The sequence below is a fragment of the Phymastichus coffea genome, unplaced genomic scaffold (assembly GCF_024137745.1).
Source record: "Phymastichus coffea isolate CEN01 unplaced genomic scaffold, Cenicafe_Pcof_1.1 PCOF00072, whole genome shotgun sequence".
NCBI classification, from domain to species: domain Eukaryota; kingdom Metazoa; phylum Arthropoda; class Insecta; order Hymenoptera; family Eulophidae; genus Phymastichus; species Phymastichus coffea.
The window spans coordinates 619,001-644,003 of record NW_026706883.1 but is presented as its reverse complement, the minus strand read 5'-3'; the positions used below and the strand labels follow the sequence as shown (position 1 = coordinate 644,003).

Here is a 25,003-nt window from a genome sequence, read left to right as displayed (position 1 = left end):
ATTTGAAACAAAATGTACATTGTAGATTTATAAGGTGCATGTCAATTGAATTTATCCGTACAGGTTTCATTGTCGCCCAGCAGAATTCATAACCAATAACGTTCGTTCGGTCGGCATGAACCGCGCAATACCGTGAGAGAATGAACTTTCTTGTAGTATGGTGACTTGCTTGTAATTTGGCTAGTTTAGGGGTGAAATTACGGATGTAAGTGCAATTTCAGTTTTTACAGCGTGACTATCATTCGAAGTGGAGCTATCGCGACAGTTTGGTTGCAAACAATAACTCGAACTAGTATTTAAGTAATTGCCGTACACCAATCGTATTTTCCGTGACGTAACTTCAAGTTTCTCTTTTAAAACGATCTTTAGTCTACTTTACGTCACATCCATTGCTCAACGGCAATCATCTCTCGAAGCAATAGAAAATGTTATTGTTGCCCAGGCGTCGCGAAAAAAGTGAGCGTGTCCTCAAAAATCTTAGCCGCCAAATAAGTAAGCAGGGTCGTTGCAGCGGCAGCGCGACGGAGCTCGAGCCGAGTCTCACGACTGGTCGGCTCGCTCATAAAACGGCCGTAAAACACTAAACGGCTGTAAAGCTGCCGGTACGCGCAGCCGGTTGTTTAGCCGCGCGCGCGATAGAGACACGCACGCGGACTCTTGCGCTAAATCACCCGCGCGGGACCACGCCTTCTCCCCCTCCCCCTCCCTGCCCCTGGCACATACAGCTCTACTCCGCGAGACTGCATTGTTTCGAGATGTAATTTTCACGCGCTCCGCAAGAAATCAGAAAAGGACCAGGTGGATACACGTCAGTCGAAACGCCGCTCGGCCGACTTTTTCAGCCAAACCGCGTGCATCGCTTCTAATGAGATTGTTAGAAGAATGATGCGAGTGATTTATAGGAAACCGCGGATGAATAGTGCGCATTGTAAAGAGTTTACAACGGTTTTTACGCATTCAGGTGTCTTGTTTCTCTCTTGCCGGCTCTCTCGCTCTGGCGCAAGGTGGAAACAAAAATAAAATTTAATAGAAAAGCCGCCGCGGTGGCGCGAGCGGTGTGTCCGTCAAGGTGATTAAGTGAGAAACTTTGTTATTTCACACCTCCTTAACGCGGAAAGTTATTTATCGGCCTTCCATTCGTATATCCGAGCCGCATTACAGTGTGCGCACGGCCGCGGAGAGAGACAGAGAGAGAGAGAGAGAGAAAAAAAGGGCTGCATGCCGCACTTTACGAAAGCTTCACACCGCTACTTGCTACACGCTGTGTATTAGCTCGGACTTCGTCTAATGTAGATTTCTTCCCGTTCGATTCAATCGGCCCCATCATTTTTCTTTTCCCAAATGATATATTATTAATACGCTCGACTCGCAGCGAGCTCTTCCCGCTGAGATCTTCATTATTTTGGAAAAATAGTTTTTTTAGAAATTACGTGACAGCTATGACAGTCAACATCATGTCGTTTTATCATAAAATTATTTTGATTTTTCAAACAACAGTGTACAATAGTGAAGAAATTTAGTCCCGCATATGCAATGGCTTGCAAATAGAAATGATCGAAAAACAAGTTATTACCTAATCCACTTAGAGCAGTTAATGGTATCGTTTGCAGAACAAAGCAGATTTACGAGCTTCGAGAGAATACATTGAGGCTTGTCGACGCGCGAGCGAGCGGACGGCTATAGCACCACCAGCAACGAAGAATTCAGCAAGACGACCAATCATCCTGGCGAGCTGAGTGCAAGGAATGGACACAGGGCCTCGGGGGTCGAAAGAAAGACGAACAAGAAGAAAGCGAGCGCGCGCGCGAGAGAGGGAGAGAGAGAGAGAGAGAGAGAGAGAGTGAGAAAGGGAGACGGCAGGAGCGGCTTGGTGCGAGAAACGTAATCTTACGTATCAATTAGCCGCGCGGTCTCAGGGGCCCTACCCCCCGCGGGCCTTTGACCGAGCCGCGCTCTCGCGCAAGAGCAAGGTGTGAGAACGTCTTCATCGATCGCTTTTACAATGAAAATCTTATTACCCCAGTCTCTTTTCATCGATCTTTCTTTGTTGTGCGTATGACAATGGCTGCGCCTTTCTTCTTGTTCGCGCACTCCCCCCACCCATGGAAATCAAATGAAAGTTAAGCGTTGGAACACTTTTCCAACTGCTCACCATCTCGATTTTGCATCTGCGATCTGCACTTTGGTGATTTGCGTGACGCCAGGTGACAAACGAAAATGCAAGATCGCAACCTACATTGAAAACAAGCACGTGAGCGTAAACTTTTAAATGTATACGAAGAGTTGTGTACGCGACGCGCGACAGAAAGCAAAGATTATTTTATCTCGCGTAGAGACGTCTTCATCGTGTACAGCTCTGCGGGGCGACTCCTTTATGCGCGCCCTCAATAAATCAATCACTCAATGCAATACCAATAAAATCCCTTTGCTCTCTCGCTGCGTCGCCGCTGCCCCTTTGCTGCGCGTTTTAACTACGATTCATATTCGTACATACGCATTTATGCTGATAATGAACGTCTTGACCAATTTCCATCGACGTCAATTCATTAATTTTCTTTCCTTTTATTTTACTTCACTGAGGCTACGCGCGTACATACGCTCACGCACGGGCTCATACGTATATAAGCTTTCTTGACAAACTACGCAACGATCGTTAATACCCCCGAGGTACAGTTATTTATTTAGTAATGAAATGTTGAACATACGAGGCATACAAATTAAAATGAAAAAACAACAACAAAAATGACTAGTCGAGATGTTTACTTGTAACTTAATGTGTGTTTGTACTGTGCAATTTGATGGATTGTTTCTCATCAAATTAACCCGCGACTGTGAGAGTCACTGAAAAGAAGCTAACAAAATCGAGTTTTTGATATGCCGGCCGTTGCATTCCTTGCAAATTCATTAGCAGTCACGCACGAGAGCTCTCATCACTCACGGAATGTAATGCGGCAGAGCTGAATCACGAGGAACAGAAAAATAAGCGGATCGGGTACAATTTTTCTCTTAAAAGACCATCACCGCTGAATCGAAGTCCGTAATCCGAATGCAAATAGCACATCCTAATGCACTCCATATCCTTTCCGCTCTGTCTTTTTTCTCTCCCTGCGAAAGCTGCGCATCGCACCTCATAATCCAGCCTTTGGCAGCATGCGCGGTATATCCTTGAAATTTTGCAGGAGAGGACGTATACGTTGTATTCTCTCTCTGCGCGCGCGTGTACGTAATAACACCTCGTAAACGTCGATGTTTTGCGCGCCTCGAGCGCTCCCTGCGCCTTCTCTAAGAGAGAGGGAGAGAGAGAGAAAGAAAGAGAATCCCGACTCGACGCGCAAGCACGGAAGAATGAATAAAAAAATTGATTTTTTTGGCATTGAAGCGAGCTGCTAAAGCTGCACTTATCGCAGCAAGGCAATCGGAAAAAGCAACTCGCGCAGTGCGCACGAGATTATTATCTATTTAGGTGGAACATCTGCGTTATTCTGGCCAGTGTTATTCGTTACTAATTGAGTCATTTCCTTAGGACATTACAAGCGCGTCTCAAACGCATAGCGAAGGAAAAACGACGCTTAGCTAAGCTCATTGCTCGAGGGCCGTTACGTTATCACGCCGCAATTTTCGCTCGTGCTCCATTGCGCGGCTAGTAATTGTACCGCGTTCGATGCGCTATTTGGATTCAGGTGGATGCAACATCTTTTCATCCGTGATTCAGGTCTATAACGCCGCGTCAGTAACCCTCAATCAACTCGAATCGCACCTCGATTCTCACTCGTAACGATCGCGATCAATGCGAATCAATCATCCAATCGAAAGCTCATTTTCCAGAAATCAATACGATGTTTCGCAGGCTCATTAAGTTAATGCGATGGAAGCCCTGTCAAAAATAAAAAACAAAGTATATACCATTGAGGAGAAGAGCTATCGGTTACGGCAGCCAATCCTTTGTGCAGCGCGATCTATTAGACGTAACAGCCGCACGGAAAAGGTGGGTGCCTTACAGGGATGTTTTCTCAATAAACAGATTAGCCGGACGAGAAAGCGGGTAGGCATCATCGTTGTCGTCATAATCCAGGATTTACAGGAGGTCAAAGGGAGCGCGAGCCGGCAGAGATCGGCAATACGCGAGAAGTGAGTGCACGCAAAGCTCACATAATGCAGACGTCACGTCGCTTATGGTTAACGAATTCAAATTAGCCCGTTCGCACCTTGGCTGATTAAGCTTGCCATAAGTCTCGCGCGCGCGCGCGAGAACGAAATGAGAAAAAGGTGAGGAAGGGGTGAGAGAGAGATGGATTTCAAGTGAGCGCAAACGAAGGCGTAAAACGAGAGAGAAAGGGAGGCGGCGGTGCAGCGGCAGAAGGTAGAAGAAGGTGTCGGGCAATACTTTTCAGGCGCGCGTCGCCGCTTGACGTCTTAATGCACGTCGGGCATAATCTCAGCGCCAATTTATTACACTCTTTCTCATTTCTCGCGCGCCCCAGCCACAGCCGTGAGCCACTATATAGCAGCACTGCCTGCGAGATAGCGAAGCTCTTTCTCTCCTTGCACTCCTCTTATATACTCTTCACTGCTCGCTGCACGCGCGCGCGGTTTCTCTTTCTATTTCCCTCCGTCGACCTTTCTTTTCGCTCCGCTTTCTTCTTCTTTCTTCTTTATTCTGTGGTCTATTATAAAGTTTCTGTCAGGATTTTTTAAGTTAAACCGAGGCGTCAATTATACTTTATACCGCGCGATAAGTAGTTCGCGCACTGTGGACTTTTCTATCAGATTAAAATTTTATTTCGAAGCGTTTCAGCGTTTATTGTCAGAAGTTTTTTCTGTTCTCAGTATCATCGAATATTTCATCGCTTCGAATGCTTTATTAATGACTAGACAGATTGAGCGATGATCGCGTGTGATGGGCATATACGTAGAATCGTTTTTCTATACGTTCGTATGTACATGTGAAAATGATAGAAGCAAGCTTGATATCGTGCTACTTCTGTCATGTGAAATTAAAACGTAAAAAATCGTTGCCTCTTCTCGATACTGAGTTGAGTTAATAAAGACATTTTCTAAAATAGAGATAATATACATGGCAGCCCAAATAATCACATTCATTCGCATCTTGCGGACATTATTTTCAGTTGGCATGCATTTACGCTAAATTATGCGCGCATATATTATTAAATTTAATTGTCTGGCATTACAGCCGCTGATTAAGCCATATCGTAAATACAAAAACATCAGGCCGTCACTATTCACGCTTCTTTCTTTTCTCTTGCCTCAACACTCATCCGCGCAGACCCCTTGCAGTTTCTCTTTCGAGCGATTCGCGCCTCCTTCATCAAAGGAGAACCTCGAAACTTATATAGCCTCTCGCGCACCTCTCGCACCTAATAGAATATGGTCGTTTAAATCTCTTTTTTCCTTTTTCTCGCTCGTATACGAGGGAAGAGAGCGAGAGAGCGAGAGAGAGAGAAAGAGAGAGAGAGAGAGAGAGAGAGAGAGAGAGAGAGAGAGAGAGAGAGAGAGAGAGATAGGCGCGTCAGAATAGAATTCCACGTGCGACCGGCAGCCGTAAATTTTGAGAATTTATGAGATTTCGCTTTGGGAGGATTATAAGACGCGTTTAGGGTCAATGAGATCGGCAGCGTTCGCTTAAGAAAATTATTTTTCTATGTCGGACGAGCTTTGGGCGTTCTTTTACATTTATTTCGTGGAAGATTCCCCTTGCACCAGATTGTACAAGGTATTATTACAAATCGGTAAGATATCACAGAATTATTTTTTTTTTCGAAAATCCCGTAATCAATTAAGCTTGTGGACGGAAATGATAGAGTTATAGGTTCTTAAACAGTTGTTCAACATATTATATAGGCTCCAAATTCGAAATTTTATATTATGTGCAAGTTACATAAATATTATTGTGGGATTTGCAAAATATTTTGCCACCATTTTCTGGTCACGGAAATAAGGAAAGATTATTTTATATAAAATGATTGAAATTATGCGCTATTTGCATCAAGCGTACATAAGCCAAAAGTCGTTCTCAATTAAAATCATGCAATCTCTTTCCAAAAGTAACGGGGTTCCATTTAAGATAACTGACGTCAGCTTATCAAATTGAAAATGAAAGCGCTCTCGCAAACATGACCATTCTGATATCGTTAAAAATAAATTTATCTTTAAACTTTCATGTATAAGGTTTCGGCACGTTAAAATGCAGATCAACACTTTCAATACGATTCTCGTGTGTGTCTACGTAAGTAGACCGCAACATTTGATTTTAAATATGCGTCAAAGAGCCGGCAAAAAGTCATATGACATCTCACATGCAAAATATATTGCATACGTCACTTTCCACACGTATAAATTAATTATCATTTATTATAACCTGCGACGTGAGTCATAATGACGTCTTAAACGAAAGTAATCACGAAACTCGTGAGGTATATTAAAAATGCCATTTATTATCAGTTTCAAAATTAACCGTAGCATTTTTTTTGTAGGAGTTTCGAGAGTTTGATATTTTAAATCAATTATCCAATCCCATAATGAAAACAATAAAACTCAGGTAATAAATAACCGCATCTATTCGAAACCATCATCTAGTATTTTATAGCAGAAAAAAAGAATTACATCAGTAAAAATTTGAGCATCAGAGTCACGCCTCTTTAACAGATTATTTCATTAATGCAAATAAGTGGATATAGGATTTGGTGAGTGTGCACGGTAGAACTGAAGAACTTGCTCGGCTCTCTTACGCGAGATTCCGGGGCTGTCCTCTTATGTTCATAAATAATCGCGCGCGCCTGGATTAAGAAGTGCCTCTCTCCTCCGACTTCTCTCATCTTTCGATTCTTTTTTCCTCTTTACCATAACCCCTCGGACTTTTTTCCACCGCGTTCTCCTTTTTTCTCGAGGCACGACCACATCCATAATTCAATATCCGAAATTAATCTGAAAAAATCAATTCTTCAAGCGCGCTTTGCTTGTGATTTATACACACACACACACACACACACACACACACACACACACACACACACACACACACACACACACACACACACATATCGACTGCTCGCACGGTCACTGGCTTGCCAGCCAAACACCCGTAGAAAGCGGAAAAAAAGAAGGCGAGAAGGTATTAACGCATCGTTAACATTTCATTTCGCAGGTGAAATTACAGGATCGTTTTTCCTGGCGGTAAGTTTCCGTACGGCAACAAGAAAGGCTGCAAAGCCGCGCGGCGGCGGCGGCGGCGGCAGCTGTTGGCCAAATTGAGCGATCATCTCGTCATAGTCGGAGCCGCCTTCTCCTCGACGTCTTTCTCTCTCTCTCGCGCGCTCGCGCGCTGACTTGCGATACAAGCCCCGTGAAATTAGCATCGCAGAGGATCGTAAAGGGGAAGCCGCGCGCGCGCGCACGCTGCAGAGTTGAAGGCGTATTAGGCGAAAACGACGATTAGCACACCGCCATACGCGGCATCGATCCTCCGACCGAGAATAAATGAATTCTTTTCGCCTTTTCTTTTGCTTTTTCCTCCGGTCGCGCGCGTTGCCAACCTGCGCACTAAGCGTAAAAATGAAATACGGCGCTCTCAAGTCGTAATAAATTGTAATAATTATAATGGTGCACTCGTTGTCTTCGTTTTAGCTCGTGCCGCGGCTCTCTTTGCGTGAAAAAACGAGGGAAAGAAAGGGAGACCAAGGAGGAAGGAGCGAGCAAGGTGAAGAATCCGCCGCAGGCGCAACACACTGGTAGAGGGGGCAAGAGAGCCGAGAAGCAATCGCAAAAGACGTGAGCGTGCTCTCGGGATTTTAATAAGCGGAGACGATAATCGGTGAATTTACGAGCCTCTGCCGCGGACTAAATTAAATTATTGTCACAATAAATGCGAACCTACAAGTTTTCGCCCGAGCGAGCAAGCGAGTAGCGCTTCTGTTCTCAGCTAATCGGCTTCCGGCGTACTTCTCTTTTTTACACTCCGCGAGTTGGCTTAATTATTCCGCTTTAGATTACAAACGCAAATGCGCCTATGGTTGTCTTTACGCTTCTGTAAGGTAGATTTCAACTGATTAAGACGTTTATGCTAACGCGATTATCCTTTATTTTATATAGCGCCGGTGTCACATGCAACATTGTAACTTCGTGCTCATCAGTATTTAGTTTAAAGTTGATAGATTGACGACTACAGCCTGAACAAATATCATTCAGGAAGCAAAGCATCTCTTTTCAGAGGTACAAGGAAACTAAATATGAATGTAAGACCTCGAGAACTACTTTCGTAGATAATTAACTTGCTTTTCAATAAAAAAAAAAACGTGTTTTTATTCGATATATAGGAATCATGCATTGTTTCAACATAGTAACGAACAATTTTATCGCATGTTCAGCATCCACAATTTTGAAGTACAATAAATAGTATTTTGCCTTTGGGATATATAACTTTCTGAAGTCAGTCGTCATCATCTAAAATCGAACAATCATAAATTACATCATCACTGGTAAGCAGCATTGTAGGTTCTATAAAACCAGCATTCATACTCAATAAGTCATCGTTACAGCCTTGTAATGCGCTAAAGTATTCCGAAGATTCAACAAGCCTGCGCTAGTCGTTTTTGAAAACGTCAGCGGAAAGTTAACAAACCTGATTGATCGTGGCTTTAATATATATCATAGATATTAATGAATAACTTTTATCGTTGGTATCCAACGTATACTATGCTCAAATACAATGTTGTATCGATGACAGCTCTACTGAACGTTCACATACGAACGTGTTTATACGAATGTGAACCCAGAGCTTTAATTATACAAAAAATGTTGTTCCACATTCGATGTATAATTTGAAGATTTATTTAAAAAATGTTCTAAATAAATCTTGAATGACATCCAAGATAGAACTTAGTTTCCGGTTAGAAAAAGAAGCGTCTCCCCGAAGAGGTTGCGATGTCAGTGCCGAAATGGCGGTTGGGCACTTTAGCGTGGCGCGATATCGAGGGGCTTTGCGGCCTGAAACAATGAACCGACCAACCGGGGCGGCCCGCGCAAATCCTCCCAGCTTAGCGCCAAGTGCAGCCGTGGATTTAGACGGATCTCTCTTCTCGTCGTCGCCATGGTAACTGCGCGCGGTGCTCTTGACGGAGCTTTTTTTCTTTACACTCCTAACGCGCGATTGCTCGTTCGCGGCCTTTTTCATTTAGCTGATTGCTTGATTTATCGGTAAGCCTGTGCTTTTTTATCTCACTTGGTTATAACGCTTATGAAGATGAACGCGCGCCCGACTCTCGGTGGCCGGTAGTCTAGATCAAGAGCTGATTTGACGATTGTGATGGATGTGCGAGACTTGTAAAAATGGCGTTATTCCGTAGCGCTGTCGGCGACGTTAATCTTGACTTATAATAATAATGTTTGATGAAAATACTGCCGCCATGAAATGAAGTCGAGGATAGAAAATCTCGCGCTAGAGTGCTGCGGTATTTCCGTGATATATTACCAACAAAGAAGATATTCCGAAGCGCATGTATGGGTGTTTTGACTTTTTAATTTGAAAATTTTTTTCCACACTCAAAGGTCTCGTCAGTGACATTCATGGTCGCCATAACTTTGTCACTTTTGAGTTTCGTTTTATGAGCTCTTAAAAAATCTGCAGTTAACGCATTGTCGGCCGTACTTTGAACTTGATCGATCAATATTCGATTTTCGTGAAAAGTGATTGATGCTGCAGGCCGTCAAAAAATCACGAGCATCCTCCATCGTGTACACATTACTAGAGCTAGCACTACGATCTGATTCGACTTGAGGAAACATCTGTTCGGAGAGGCAAAAACAAAGAGCGACAAACGTGAGAGAAGTGGAGGAGCTCCGACTGGTCGGTTAACCGCACGAACAAATCCCTTCGGTGACGCGCGGTGAAGGGGCGTGCGCGCAAAGATGAAGTCGAAGGGACGATCGCAAATGGGGGAGTTTTCGTCGCGGTTCGTTCGGGGTAGGGGCGCGAACCTCATTTTTTCTTGTGAGCGCGTTCTTCGATCCTCTCTCTTTCTCTCTGTCACGCGTTCCCCATCGAATTTGTCAAGCAATTCCCGGGGATCAACGCGGACCTGAGCCAAATCGAATTACTCGCAGCTCTGTGGCGAGAAAAAGTATTTCTACGAAGAGAGAGAAAAGGAAAGAGGAATCTTTCGCCTTTATGGGCTCATTAACATCAGCGCGACTCGCCGCCGCTGATAATCTCCTGAAGTAATTTATGAAGTTCTCGTTACGGATGTAACGATCTAATCGAATTACTTATTTAATCGTTGATACGACGAGACAGCGTTAAATTTGGCTTCACGCTGCGACTTTTCATCTCATTTTCATGTTAATGCCAAAGTCTTGCTTGGATAAAAATAAATAAAATCGTTCAAGATGAAACCATGAATTCTTATCTTAACAGCCGGATCATGTTAATGTTTTTTATCTGAATAATTTAGGAAGCATTATTTCAATAAGATTCATTTTCGTAATTCAAACCCTTAACCGAAGACAGTAATGTAACATTAATTATATGAACAATACGAATTGGATCATGTATTTTTTGTTTTATGTGTATTGATGAAATCGTTTCGAGATTTCAAGTAAAAATGTTACTTTCCAATCCAAGCTCCAGACAGCGTCGTTCTGTAAAATCAAACACAACGTTGATAAGAGGTTACTAGTAGTCTCAGCGTTTTATCGGGTATCGGTTTATGAAAAATTACGCTGTCACGCCAGCAACGAGAAAGAACTGGAGGAAAAAAAAGAACGCGTACGCGTATTCACTCTCATGTGCCTGCGTGTATACAAAAGCAGTGACTTCTCTCGCTCACGTGGCGTATAGGCATCGCGATAACGCGCTTGCGAGGCGAGAGCGACGTTTCCTCTCTTTCGTTGGAGTTTAAAAAAATGTCGGTTGTGTTGGGAATTTCGTGTGTTTGCGTACATACAGCGGACTCCACGATTTTCATATTGTTCCCGGTTTATACAGATTGTTTTTTACTTCGTTCGTGCTGTTGGGCAGTAAATTTTATTTTTATGTGAGAAGTTGGAAAGCTCATTTGTAACGAGCCTCATGATCATTTGGTGAAAAAAGAAGGCAGATAAGACAAATAGAAACAAGATTTATGTCCCGAGAGACGTGATTTTATGTGCATCTACATACACAGCCTGATGTTCACGTCGCGTTGACTATTGTTTTGTGAATCATTTTTGCGAACATTGGCGTAAAACGGGTGCGTATATATTCGACTGGATTACATTGTGCGGAATTAGTGTGAAATACAATGCCCGCGGTCGTAACTGCCGTGTAGCCAGGCAGAGTAGACTCGTGATCACGCAAAAAAAGCAGTAAGAATGAGAGTTCGCAGATAAAAGTCGGGACATTAGGGCAAATATACAATGGGCCGTAGCAATGCGACTATGGGCATGAAATAACGAAAATCGCAGGAGGGAAGGGCGGCACCGCCCGAAGCAAGCACTAGCGCGAGATAGCAAAAGCTTTCCGGGTCTGCCAAATGAAATTATCCTTGCGCGCGCTTCGCTCTCTATGGCTGAGGTTAATTCCGTGTATGCGATATCGCGCGCGTAATTTAATACCGGGCGCTAATTCGCTCGTCGCGGGGGTGTGCAGGCTCGTCCAGCTCGCAGCTGAGCTGAGATAAGGGAGTCGTTTCGGCTGCTGGATGGATGGCCGCGAGGCGATTTAGATGGCAGCTCTCATTTGTCAGCGTGCTTTACCGCCCGAATCGGCTGGATTATCGGACGATAAGGACAATGCGCGCCTCCCTGTGCTCTCTCTCTCCCCCCCTCTCTCGCTCTTTCGACTCTGCTGATACATTGCGGATTCGCTAACAATTTTGCAAGCGCCAAGCCTGACAAGCTGAGAGCGAATGCCGCCACTACTGCCACCCGATAAAGCCCCGCTAGAGCTATGAGGATTTGAAGTACTATTCTCGTGCCCTCGCTCTCCTGCACGATTTTAGTGCCAGGTGCGATTGTGTGCTCGCTTCTCCTGGTTACAGTCGTTGCCTGTGATAGTGCCATAATGGCTTTGAAATCCAGTCGAATTAATATTGCTACAAGAATTTTTTTTTTCAGACCGAGTTTATCCTTGTCTTGCGCATCCTCGATTTTTAAACAGCAATAAAAACTGCGGAGACAGCACAAGATTGACTTGCCTCGAGCGTTCTATGCATGTCTCATCGCCAAGATTTGTCTCCATTATTCGTCCAGCTGAACCAATTTTAAAATGACGAAGATTAGTGACGGAGCGTAACTAAATCAAAATTAGCGTAAATTTAAAGGATGAGAAATTCGAGATTTTAATTTGCGAACGCTTAAATTGAAAAATTTAAGTATATAAGTTATAAAGTAATACGTAAAATCCTTCATGAGGCGTTGTGCATTCATCACATGTTATTGAGCGAGGTAGCAAAAGCGTATGTGTGAAGAAGAAAGAGAGAGGGAGAGAAAGAGTTAGAGTCGCGGGGTGCGTAAAGAAGGCAGCAAGATAGAATCGTCTAACTAGTATTTTCTGCGGTGATAGATGGCGGTCTAGATTATAAGTGCGTCTCCGCTTCGTCTTTTTGTTTTTGATCATCTTCTGCCTATTTTTTGCCACCGCAGTTTTTCCACCATAATACACGCACATACACCCTCCATTCTCTACATATTTTTATCAGAGATCACGCTATGCCGGGTGATTTCTTTGCATAATTTTCTCTAAAGCGAGGTTCAGGCTTATGTTTTTGGTTGCTCGAGGCGATCACGTGGTTTCAACTATTCATTCGCGACTATGTGGGAGGGTTTAGAATGACGTTGTTTATAGGAACGGGGAATGAAAATTTAAGAATATTATACCCTTCGTGAATTTCATTTTGTGACGAGGGAGCAAAAGTAAATGAATTTTTAGAAGGATATGTTTTGGAATATTTTAGTGTACAATATTTTGATTTAAGTTTTCATATCAAGACTACAAAAATATAAAAAACTTCCGTTGTTCTTCAAAGCTTATTTATACGAGATGCTAGAATTTATCTTAGATAATCACGCCAAAAGTTTGTTTATTTTCACGCTGTCAGTCAAGCGGAGAGGCAATGCACGTCAATAATTATTCCACAAGACGTGTGTGCTCACTAGGGTTGACGTGCCTATGAGCAGCAAATCGATAAGTGACTACTAATCTTCTGACAACGTAGTTTATGACTACAGTTAATGCTTATTTAAATTATTTACTAAATTTTAAATCGAGATTTTGAATTTTGAGTTGTATTTCAAGATTTGAAGTAAAGAAATAAAGATTTGAAAGATTTTTAAGTTAAGCTTATTACATATTTCCAAAAAAATTTATCAAAAAATTATACCAACGAAAGTTATACTTGTAAATTAGAAGCAAGAAAAAAATTTTTTTAAAGAATGATTTTAAAACTGTTCTCTTAGCACTGATCTCAACTATGTTAATAAAACATACGGGTTTTGCGTTCGTAATTAGTTCAAGTGTTGATTATGCATTCAATCAAATTTAAACACATTGAAATGAATTCAAATCGGAGATTAATATTGAACGGTGTCTACTAATTGATGAAGCAATTATGCAGCGTTGATTAAACATCAGTCGCTCCAACAGAGTTAGCACTTTATCGTAAACTCAAATTGTCGAAGTTCAGCCGTTTTTAGTGTCAGCGCGCCATCTTTACACTGAAAGTTCAAGCATTCCTATGTGGGATATATATACAGAAAAAACGTCAATTTCTTCTACTTTTTATATAGAAACTCTTAGACTTATACGTGCAAACCATTGATGTTATTTATTTTAAAATTAAAAAATAATACAAAATTGTACAGATTACTTAAATATGTTCGGGAACATTGAATTAAAGCTTATTCCAATTTACTATCAAAGAAACATTTTATTACATTTAATGACTAGGAGCATTACATGTCCAAATTTCCCTGTTTTTAAATTGATAATAGTATGTTGTAAAATTTTATAAATTGATGTAATTAAATAAAATTAAGTATTTCTTTTTAATGAAAACATTATCTGTTAAAAATATTAACGAAAGAAAATTAGACTGTTGACATACAGTTGTAAATTTCCATGAATGTAGATTATTTTAAAATAGTTTATTACACTACTTGATATGTCAAGGATCCATTCTTAACCACACAACTAAGCGCTGAAATGTTTACGAATCAGATTAATATTTTTAAGAAGTACTCCATTTTTACAGGTTTATTAAATTCACTACATTCATTTTATGAATTGTTATTTTATTTTTACCACACTTTAAGTTCAGCTTGTTTTACACTTTGTTTAATTATCTATACATTTTGGAAGTATTTCAGTTTCCTCACTTTTACAGCTTACTAAGATATCATTAAAGATTGTTCCAACAATTAAGTCAAAATAAGGCGAAGTTACTTTATGTCTCATTATATTAGAACCAACATTTTTGTAGTAATCACGTCTTAATGTAAGCATAAAAAAATGTGTCTGGATCAGAGTTCAATATTAACAGTAGGAATATGCATAATGTACAAATGCACATTCTTATATCAATTTTAATGAGATTCACAATCATTCATTGAAAATTTACAAATTACATTGGAAACTTGTTTATGATTTTTGCTATGTGAGGTTGTTTATTGATTCATAAAGTATTTATTATATTTTATCATATGTATATAACGTAGATTATGATTTATTTACAAAAGTTACATTTTTCCCACCGCAAAGCTCAATGAGATAAAAAATCTTAAACTTCTTTTAATTCTAAACAATTTGATCTTGGATAAATCATAAATCGTCTGAGACAGTGTTACAATGAAAAAAATATTCTAATATCTTAAAAACTCTAGAACAAGGTATAAAATATATGATGATATAGATTTTGCATAGTTTTTCAGTACAATAACTAAATCTTCCAGTATGACTTTTCGAAAAATTTTGAGCTAAATAGTTTAACCGAAATTATTAGTAACAATAGGCCTAAATTATTTAATCGAAAAACGGAAAATTCATTCTACTCTAATAAATGTATATAAAGGTTCTTTTATTTCCTTTTGCAAGATTTCCATAACGCTGGATTTTCTGTTATAAATGTTTGGCAGTATTTTGTAGAAAAGCAGATCACACCATTTTTAACAGTCATATCGTAGTAATTTAATAGAATCTGGTGAAAAAGAACTAGATGTTTAGTAGAGTTTTAATAAGAAAACTCATTTTTCCTAAAGTCTTAAATGGTCATGAAAATTATTATTACGGTAGTTAAAGTCTGCCGGTCAGATCATAACAATCCAGTCAAATATTGAGGATGAACTCCAGTGAATGCTTACAATGGGGTCTCCTCATTTCTCAGTTACCTAGGAAGAGTCGTATGAGTTGGAGGTCATACCGCGCTGCCAGCACAAAAGTTAGCCTTGCCACTTGCAGCCATGGCAGCGGTTGTCGAAGCACCTCCTCCTCCACCACCACCCGTTCTCCTTCGTCGTTCACATTCGAGAGTACTAAAAGCATTTTGGGCAATAGGCGCCCCACCGGTGACTTTCCTTTTAGGATTCTGTAAAGTCATACTTCGTTGACTGGAGCAGTTTGAACTCATAGTGGAACTGGTACCGGGTTCAGCAACCCTTAGCATCCCTGAGTGTATCGTGCCGAAATTCTGATACACGTATTGAGGTGTTGGAGACGATTGAATAGCCGAAACTGATACAGTTGCTTGATGATGATGCTTGAGAGTGATAGGAACAGTTTGACCGGCAAGGCTGTTGTAGCGAGTGTCGTATCCGTATGGTGCATCCAGCAACGACTGATCGGCCGTTTGCTGCTCAACGATAAAGCCGTGGGTGTCTTTGTCAGCGAACGCCAAAGGTGGTTGTTGTTGTGGAGTTATCGGCTGTTGCTGCTGCTGTTGCTGCTGTTCGGTTGGCAAGGGTAGAGGCGGAGGTGGAAAGTCGCTGAACCGAGCGGGTGGTTCTTGGCAGGCAAGTTGCTCTTTACCCTCGGCGAATGCAATCACGAGACCTTCTTTATCGACGAAACCGCTCAGCCGGGAATCTACAATATTCTGATCAGCCTTGTCGGGGAAGCCTGTGCCGACAAATCGTGGCTCGATAATTTTTGTTTCGGGGTAGGCAGGCAGCATGTGTGAAAGGTCAGCTTTGTCGACGTAACTTATGGCAGATTGCGGATTCGATGCGCAGATGTCTGGTGCTGATTTGCACAGCAAGGATGTACCCTCTTCGGTCAGTCGTGGCGGACCTTGTGAATTTGGACGTGTTAGTTGCTTTGTTTCAGAAAGTATTAAGACAACTTTTTATACCTTCACCCTTCGTAGGTTGATTTGTACCCGATCCGGGAGGCGGTCCAGGTGACTTTTGATGTGATCTTACTAGATACTCGGAACTCAGCCCACGCTGTTCACGCAACTTTCTTTCTGCACCTGGCACCATTACTCGCACCTGCGAATATTTTGCTGAGTTATCGGGTTGAATTGTAGCATATTTTTCAATTACAGTCTCAACTGAACACTCTCGAAAAGAAATCTTTTTACAGTAGTTATTTTTATGTACTTGTTCGTTGCATAAAAAGGTATAAGTTCATCCTGAAATCCTATAAAATTGAATTAATTTATATTCTAATTTCTTTATCTAGATAAGCATTTTGCTTGCAATGAAACAAATCTTCTGCGATCATTTTGAAGAGAAAATGTTAATTAACAAAATTAAAATGTAAGTTTATAACGATTAGAAAAGAGGCCGATTGAATTGGTGTAATTTTACATAACCAAGGATACAAGTTTAACATTATATGTAACTATACAATATTCTGTTGCGTTAGTTCTCCTTCTACAAGTATTTACCACTCACCAACTAATAACAATCAATGATCCTGACAGCAGCAGAAGCTCGCAACCTTAATTACATATTGGTTATGTAGTGACTCTGTCGGGTAAGGTAATCGACTTTGGTTTTGCGGAACGAGATGATTAACGAAGAGGAGTGGCGTGTGTATGTATGCGTACCATGTCCTCGACTGTAGGAAAGCGCGCCATATAGCCGGATATGGTGAGCAGGGCCGCGAGCTCTGACAGGATGAGGGCTAGTCCCGAGAGCTGCAGACACCATCCGTAGTGCCAGTGTGGCAATCCAGTATCTTCAGACTTGTCAAACGAAGAGTAGGTTTGCGGTATGTCCCAAGTGGCGTCCGACAACAGCGATGCCAGAACTATGAGTCCGCCACCCAACGACAGACCTGTAATCAGACAGAGTGAGCTATTGTTCATGCCTTGCTCTATTATATTTCGAAACTAAGCAGAACCACGTTATTTGCAGTCGTGACACAAATAAGAAAACATTTTCTGTACTAAGTTTTTCCACAAAGTGCCTTAAGTAATTGGATTTATAATAGAATTTATAATAATAATATGATGTGGAATAAAGAAAAACTGTTTGTTTTAAGAAAACGATCCATCCAGTACCCAACAGCGTATCGCTTTAGCAATCGGACTTCCGTCATGCAACAACAAAGACTATAGCAATCGAAACTACTTTTTCTACGATTAATTCCGTTGGCTGAAGAAGATGCGTCACTCTGATTCTTCTTTAACGACGCAGGCGCTTTATGAGAGCAGTAAGAAAACAATATCGCGGTCTTACTTGTACTGGGTTTCTCGCAAAACAATTCCCTAGTAAAGTCTCTACGGTATCTTGGCTTCGCAACTGCCATTCGCCATTTTTATGACGGATTGCACCTAGCCGAGAAATAAGTCTCGGGGAGAAAAAAAAAAGCAGGGATGCTTTCATAGCGAAACCATTGTCGACGAAGCAAGACTGATAAGGGACTAAGAAAGAAAGAGGAGCTTTTGCCTGTGCTGCTCTATCCGGTAATAAGATTTACTGCGGGTCAATCTATTGCACTGAATGCATTTATTATATTTTTATGAAAGACGATGCTACTATTAAGTGGTTCTTTTTAAAATATAGCGTAATTGCTGCGTTTGTATTTCTTTTGCTTCGTTAATTTTAATATTTATTATGAGCATTTAAAATGTAAATTTAAATGTACTAGTAATGTATAGGTCAATTCGCGCGCTCATCTTTTGCGCTTATCTTGCATTTATTTTAATGCACAAATGTTAATTAAAACTTTCACTGGTGAAATTGAAAATTAAAATATTTCCATAATTCGATATGAAATATATTCAACGATATTATTTATTGTTAGATAAATATGCAGTTACATTGATATTAATGATTTAAAAACGTTAATAGTGAAGCTTTAAATTTTTATCATCTGAAGGTTTGTGTTATTGAAAAATCATCAATCAAAAGTTTGAAAAATACTAAAAAAAATATGAAATAAGTTGTAAAATCGCTATAGTTTTCTATAATTGTATATCCTACACGATGTAAATAACATACTTCAGTAAACGTTCACGATTGTAATCAGTATTTTCAAACAAATTTTCTAATATTTTACGTAACTTCATAAACCTGAAATCACTGTACAATATTTTTTCAAAGGATTACTGTACAATATTTTATCATGATAGTTTATCGATTTATATGTTTTATTGCCTACTTTATTCGAAGCTAAATTTTCGCATAAAGTAAAATTAATTACTTTCTTAATAAAGTAAAATTAATTTCTCTGTGTATTGAGGTATCAGTCATTTATTATTTTGAGGTTAGTATGATTAAAACAATCATTCATATTAAATTCAAGCTATTTATACTAATACACTTTTCGAACATTTAATCTACGAAAATCTGTATAAAATTTTACGAGTGTATACAACATACATAACTATCGCATAATTAATCGCGTGACTATCTTTCAGCCAATCGAATTACGAATGAACTGGACTCACTTTGTTAAGTTCTCCTTTTTATAAGAGAAGGATAAGAGGATTTTTTATAAGATAAGAAGATTCATATTTAGCATTTTTGGTTTATACAATATTCCTTTCAGTATAATTTCCGTTATTTTCAATAAATAATTTGCATCGAATAAATCTGCATTTCTGCTATATATAGAACCATCTATCAATTATACACGACACATTTGGAAAAGTAGTTATTTGTCAAATATGTAAACTGCGTAAATTAATAGTAAATTCCTCAAATAAATACCACACTGGCATATTCATCTTACTAGTGAACATATACGAATGTGCTTGGCAAATAAATTAGAAGCTAATTATACTTTACATTAAAATAAAGACCATGTAAAATTAAGCCGCTTTATTGCTAAATATTTAGCAGAATGCTAAAAAAACTGTGAACAATCGGAAAATGGATGGAGGCAGGTCGCGAGCTCGCGTTGAATTGATGTCAAAACACTTTTAAAAGTGTATGTTGTCCAGATGTTATGGTTAACAGTGTTAAAATAAAAAACACTTTTTATATAGACTAAAATTTATTTACAACATCGCTATTTAATCGATATCTGTCGATAATAATAAATGTAAAAATAGAATTGTATCTGTTCAAATTTTTAATTTCTACTGTATTATAAAGAATTTAAATGTACAACTTTTAAGCTATACTTTTATTTCGCTAGATTAATTCAATGAAATAAGAGGAATAAGCTGCATTAAAATTTCAATCGAACATTCACAGTGTGAATAATCAGTTAGCGCAGAGAGAAAGTCACCTTTGTTACTATAAAGTTTCTCTAAACTTGCAAAACAATACGGAGCACTGTTATCTAGAAATTTTCAGTACTGTCTAATATATAATCATATTTAATTACTTTATGTTACATGACTACTTCGTGTATGTATACGTACTTTTCTTTTAGTTAGTTTCATGTATTTCATTGAATTACAAAATTTGTAAGCCCATGTGGAGACAGCATAAATTTTAAGATCTCAAATGAAGAAGTATAAAACGTTGTGTTTGAGGAAATAACACAAATCCAAAAGTCTTTGGTAATGGTAAGCTTCGATGGGAAAAAGGGACGATACGAAAGTGAAAGAAAGTAGAAGCGAAGGAGAGAAAAGCAGATTAAAGATAGAAAGCGGAAAGGAACAAGGGCTCAAAGACAATGTTAGCTACCCAGGAAAATTCCACGAGCTACTGTTCTCCCTTCTTAGTCTCAAAGAAAATTCCATTTCGTCTTCTCCGTCTGTACGAACGTACCCTGCGAGTGCAATATCCTCGCAAGAACTCGTTGTTGTTGTTGCTTTTGATTTTTTTCAGGAGCTGCCTGTCGCACCTACGTTTTTCTTGTGAATTTTCGTGCCTTGGAGCTATTTTTCCGTAATATGCGTCATATTAAACCTACTCCAAGTTTTTAATCTTTATTATCACCTTTATTAATCTTATTGGAAATTTGCTACAGAAAAAGATTTCTGTGTAACTAATGTAAAATGTGTACGACATATATACTCATAAAAAGACTTTTGTATTAAAAGTATTTTTCTTACTACAGAAATGTATCCGTCGTAAAATTGCATCCTAAACCATTTTTAAAATATTTAAGGCAACAAGAGGAGTTTCCATTTTAACACAAGGATTTTCATTTAATAAAAGAAGATTTTTCATAAAGATTAAAATAGAATTTAAAATCATTCTCACATTTAACTGTAAGAAGAAAAATGTTTCACTTTCAAAAGAATTTTCAGGCAAGGAGTCTATTACAAAATCGTTTGGTAAACTTCTCAACTCTATAAAACACACGTTTCTCTCGTTTGCATTTATACATTTGACGATGTATATATGTCCGGTGGTACACGTATTCATGGCGCGAAGTATAAATTCGTTTAAGTTCTATTTGCCTTCGTTCTTCTTTTAGCGACGACTTGGCGCTCAGCTCTCGCGCGATCCGTCTTCGTCGACGCTGCGAAGTAATTGTTTGCCGTGAGGCGCATATCGCTCTCACGTACCTTACCTGCTGCTGCTGACTTCATATATACATACTCAAATATACACTTGCCTGCGCTTGGCAAATATTTACATAGACTTTTAGCACAAAAGGCGATTGCACCCTGCTATGTTCAGATTGAATTCTCAATGCTTTATCAATGCGAAAATTTACTTTCCAAGGATAACGTGACATATTAATAGAATACGGTGAGGGAGGGGGGGGGGGGGCGAAATAATTTTTGAGAAACCGATTAAACATGTTAACGGATCCATTTTCAGATTAAATTAAAGTTCGAGAAATTCTCTTTGAGAAACTTCCTACAACGAACTTAATAAGTATGAGGACTCTAAGTATCAACTGTATCTCATTAACTTCAGCCAAATATAATTCATTCAGTTTTCACTTCTAAAGGCTGAGGAGAGCAATTATGGCTTCTCGATATCTATAGGTCTTTTGATGTTCAGTTGGGGTACACTCGTTTGTCAACGTTCACGAGCAAAGCTGTAGAGGGCCGAGGAGCGACAGCCAGTCAAGGACGGGACATGAGTGGTAAACGGATTGGATGGCATTTGTCTTCGGCTCTGCCAGTGTAAACGACAACGAGCTGGTAACCGGCCAAAAATCAATGACCTTCCATGGTCTACCGTCACTAACGCTATCGATACAAAATAAATGCATAGCCATCGAAAAATTCCAAATTACCATGTATCAAGCTCACATTTCCATATCGGAAGCTTTGAAGGTCCATAAAATTCAGAGAACAAATGAAAAAGTTGGAAGCGAATAAAGAAAAAGCACAGACGTAAGATAGAGGGAAAATTGAATCCGTAGAACCTATACAGTAAAGTGAGGAGGCGTCGACGCGAAGGGCTTTTGTCGTAGAGCTTGGTCTCTCTCTAGCGTACCCTTTGCTCAATTAATTAAAGATAATTACAATCTCGACAACGACGAGAAGTTGGCTGAACAATGACGCAAGAATCCGTTAATAGACGACGCAATCAATGATTCTCTCACGAGCTAATTGAAAATACTTTGATGCTAGTACAATTGACGTCCAATCAGCCAATTAAATTATCGACCAGCTCGTTACTATACCTATACTGCTTGATTTTTAAGATAACAGTGATTACTTTTGCTAATTATGAATAGTGGAGGGAAAATTTAAAACAATGCTATGTTTGTAGATAGGACCGATGCAATAATATCATTATTAGTGTTGGGTTGATGTATGGATATACTTGTAGACGCATATCCATCGACTACGTTTCAACAAGATGAGCCGTTAATATTGCGTTGCCTTCCAGAAGATATTGCACCCCTCTCGAGTGCTTTGAATTTATTGGCCTTTTGTCGTACAAGTTGCTGTGAGTTCAACGTACGAAGTGATGCGCATTATTGTCTCGCTCGAACTTCATGAAAAAGCAATATCTAGTTTGCACAAAGATTCCTTATGATTGTTCAATACGTCTTATAAAACATGAGGTTCGTTCTATTTTTATTCACAATATGGAGTTTACACTGGAAGGTAGGTTGTAGGAATCTCGTTTGAGCTTAAGGATCGTGCTGCCAGCATAGCTTAATTAAGCTAATTGAAAGACGTGTGCCTTAATTGTGGAAGCCTCATTGCTAGGAATCTCCATCAACTCTGTAATCAGATCTAGCTACGAGTTACTAACAGAGGTGATGTCTATAGCAGATGCGATGATCTTACGCTCTTGTAAGCCCTTGTAATGTAAAAGCTCGCTCGTTAATTTTTTCACGCAACATTACATTTTTCTCAATAAATTTTGCCAATTTGTCAAGTGATCGTCATGTTTATAAAAATATTATTAGCTGTTATTATTTGCTATTTTTTTAAAAGCACAAATGTGAAAATATTCGAAATTAGCTGATTGGTTTGTCCTGACATAGGGCAACAAATGTTAAGTAATGAGCACACGTAAACCGGTCGTATTGAAAAGAGCTTTTATAATCGAGAGCTTGAATATTCACTTTGACTAACTATGAATTAAATAGTGCTCCACTGAACTGTAGCATGTATTCTTTGTCGTCCAGATAGAAATTTCAGATTAATTGATAATTTTTAAATGGAATGAAACATACATCACGAATCAGCTCCGCTGATGCGTATTCAATCCAACAACTCATCCAACAATGCTGTTGAAAGACAATTACAGAGTGGCAACTCTACCTGCTAAATGGATATAATCAGCATTACATCAAAGGCTCGCTAATTAATTTTCATAGAGTATTCCACGAACTGAAACCTTACGCGCGACATACACCAGTTTCTAACAACATACCGGCTTTTCCGCTCTCTAACCATCGCCTTTGCGTTACATAGGTATATAGTACCACTATAGCATGGAAATTAGATAGGTCAGCTTCATCAGGTATACCGAAACTTGAGAATTCACCTCGGAAAAATATTAATGATAAATAGTTGTTGCGCTTAATAATCTTATTCTTCGTTTCATTAATATTGAACTAGATTCCTTTCGAATCGTATGCATGCTTTATTTTTTTTCGTTCAGTTTTCCTCGGTATCCAATATTCTCTAAGAAAATATCCCATTAAAGAGAAGATTTTTCATGTTTTCATTATCGAAAAAGTATATAGTAATTCCATACTACCGTTACCAGGCTGTCATCAGCGAAACAATTTTCAAAGTAAAAAGTATGCGGAAGCCAATTTTACTTTTGTCTGCTCTGAGGTACATTTCAAAAGAGCTTATTCCGATCGTGCCATTAAAAAATATTATTCTAAAATTTTACAATACTATGCGTAGTAATGCACATAAATTTATTTCTGTAAGTCACCAGTCCAAAATACGTTTCGCTAACTTCCAATACTAGTAAACGCTCTACATATTCCTCTTAATCGTTAGGTTCTCGAGAGCTATATATGAAAGGATAGGTACTTGCAACTCGTTGAGAGGATACACACCGGTGAAAGAACGAGTGCACCGTCGAGGAGGCGTCAGAGTTGGCTCTAACGATGTCGTTACGAAGCAGCTTGTAGTCGCGTCGCTCGAGAGCTGTGACAGCAGTGCAAAGACATCTCGCAATGGCGCTAGGCAATGCAATTTCCCAGTCGCAGAGGAGCTACAAAGTTACCTTCGACATTGAATTGATTCCGAAATTGACAATGGGCGCGTAGGTAATTGCATCGCTTTGAACTGCAGACATGCGTTTTATATTCCCTTTGTTAGCGCCTTGTGCATTTGCATCCAATGGTGACTACGAACATATGGAGTGTTATGTCACACCGTATCAGTCACAAGACAAATGTATCGCTGTCAGAGTGCGACACAGGCGCGAATAAAACTTAAAGCAAATGTGTCAAATAGACGTATAAAGTATTTGTCTAGAGCAATTGAATACGAACCAATCTTTCAGCTCGTTGAACATTAATCGCTACTGAGCGTGTGGACGCTTGTTCAATGGTCGCCTCCACGACTATTGTGTGCTTTCGCCCTAAACTCCAAGAGCCAATGCAAATACAATTATATTTACCATCTCCAACTCGACAAGCATTCTATTTCAAGCTATAGTTTCTGGCCAATTTGCCGTCTGCCAATCAAACGCTATTCACCGAATGTTTTGGCGCGTCCGATTGGCTGAAATTCTAAGTTTGAATGATCTTAACATCACCGAGTTTCACGTAACATATGCAATTTTTGTTACACCAAGTACGAAAAACTTCGCATAAACAGATAAATTAGCCGCAATGTGACTACTGTAGAATAGAGACTTTGATTGACGAGCAACGTGTTTCGTCTCTCTTGTGATTCCGTTGCACGGTTAACGCTCCAATACTCGTACGTTGGCGCCGATGCGCGATAGTATACGCGAGCTAATCGATTGGCATTCAGTTTCGTATCATCGAAAGCTGAGCTGAGGAGAATAGCCTATATGAGCCAGCGTACTGCAATTTTTTTTTTCGAAGAACCTTGTGCAAATGCTGTTAAATCGATCGAACTTGATGAATTCTCTATCGTAAATTGAGCGTACCAGTTCTGCATATCAGAGTACGTCCATTTCGTATTTATTTAACGACTGGATGAAGGTATCGAATGCGAATTTTTTGCAGTAAATGAATACGTGATTTATGTTTTATCAA

General features: G+C 39.6%; 1 protein-coding gene across 2 annotated transcripts in view; it reads right to left on the bottom strand.

Annotated features, from left to right (window-relative positions):
- Positions 1 to 14,070: 14,070 nt before the first annotated feature.
- The window catches only part of LOC131667935 (uncharacterized), a 74,785-nt gene continuing 63,852 nt past the window's right edge, over positions 14,071 to 25,003 (bottom strand). For both annotated transcript variants that reach the window (XM_058941711.1, XM_058941712.1), the window contains exons 5-7: positions 17,034 to 17,263; positions 16,332 to 16,470; positions 14,071 to 16,270 (exon numbers count right to left, since the gene is read on the bottom strand). In XM_058941711.1, coding sequence (XP_058797694.1) covers positions 15,399 to 16,270; positions 16,332 to 16,470; positions 17,034 to 17,263 — 1,241 coding nt within the window. In that variant the 3' untranslated portion in view covers positions 14,071 to 15,398. The remainder of the gene's footprint in view (positions 16,271 to 16,331; positions 16,471 to 17,033; positions 17,264 to 25,003) is intronic.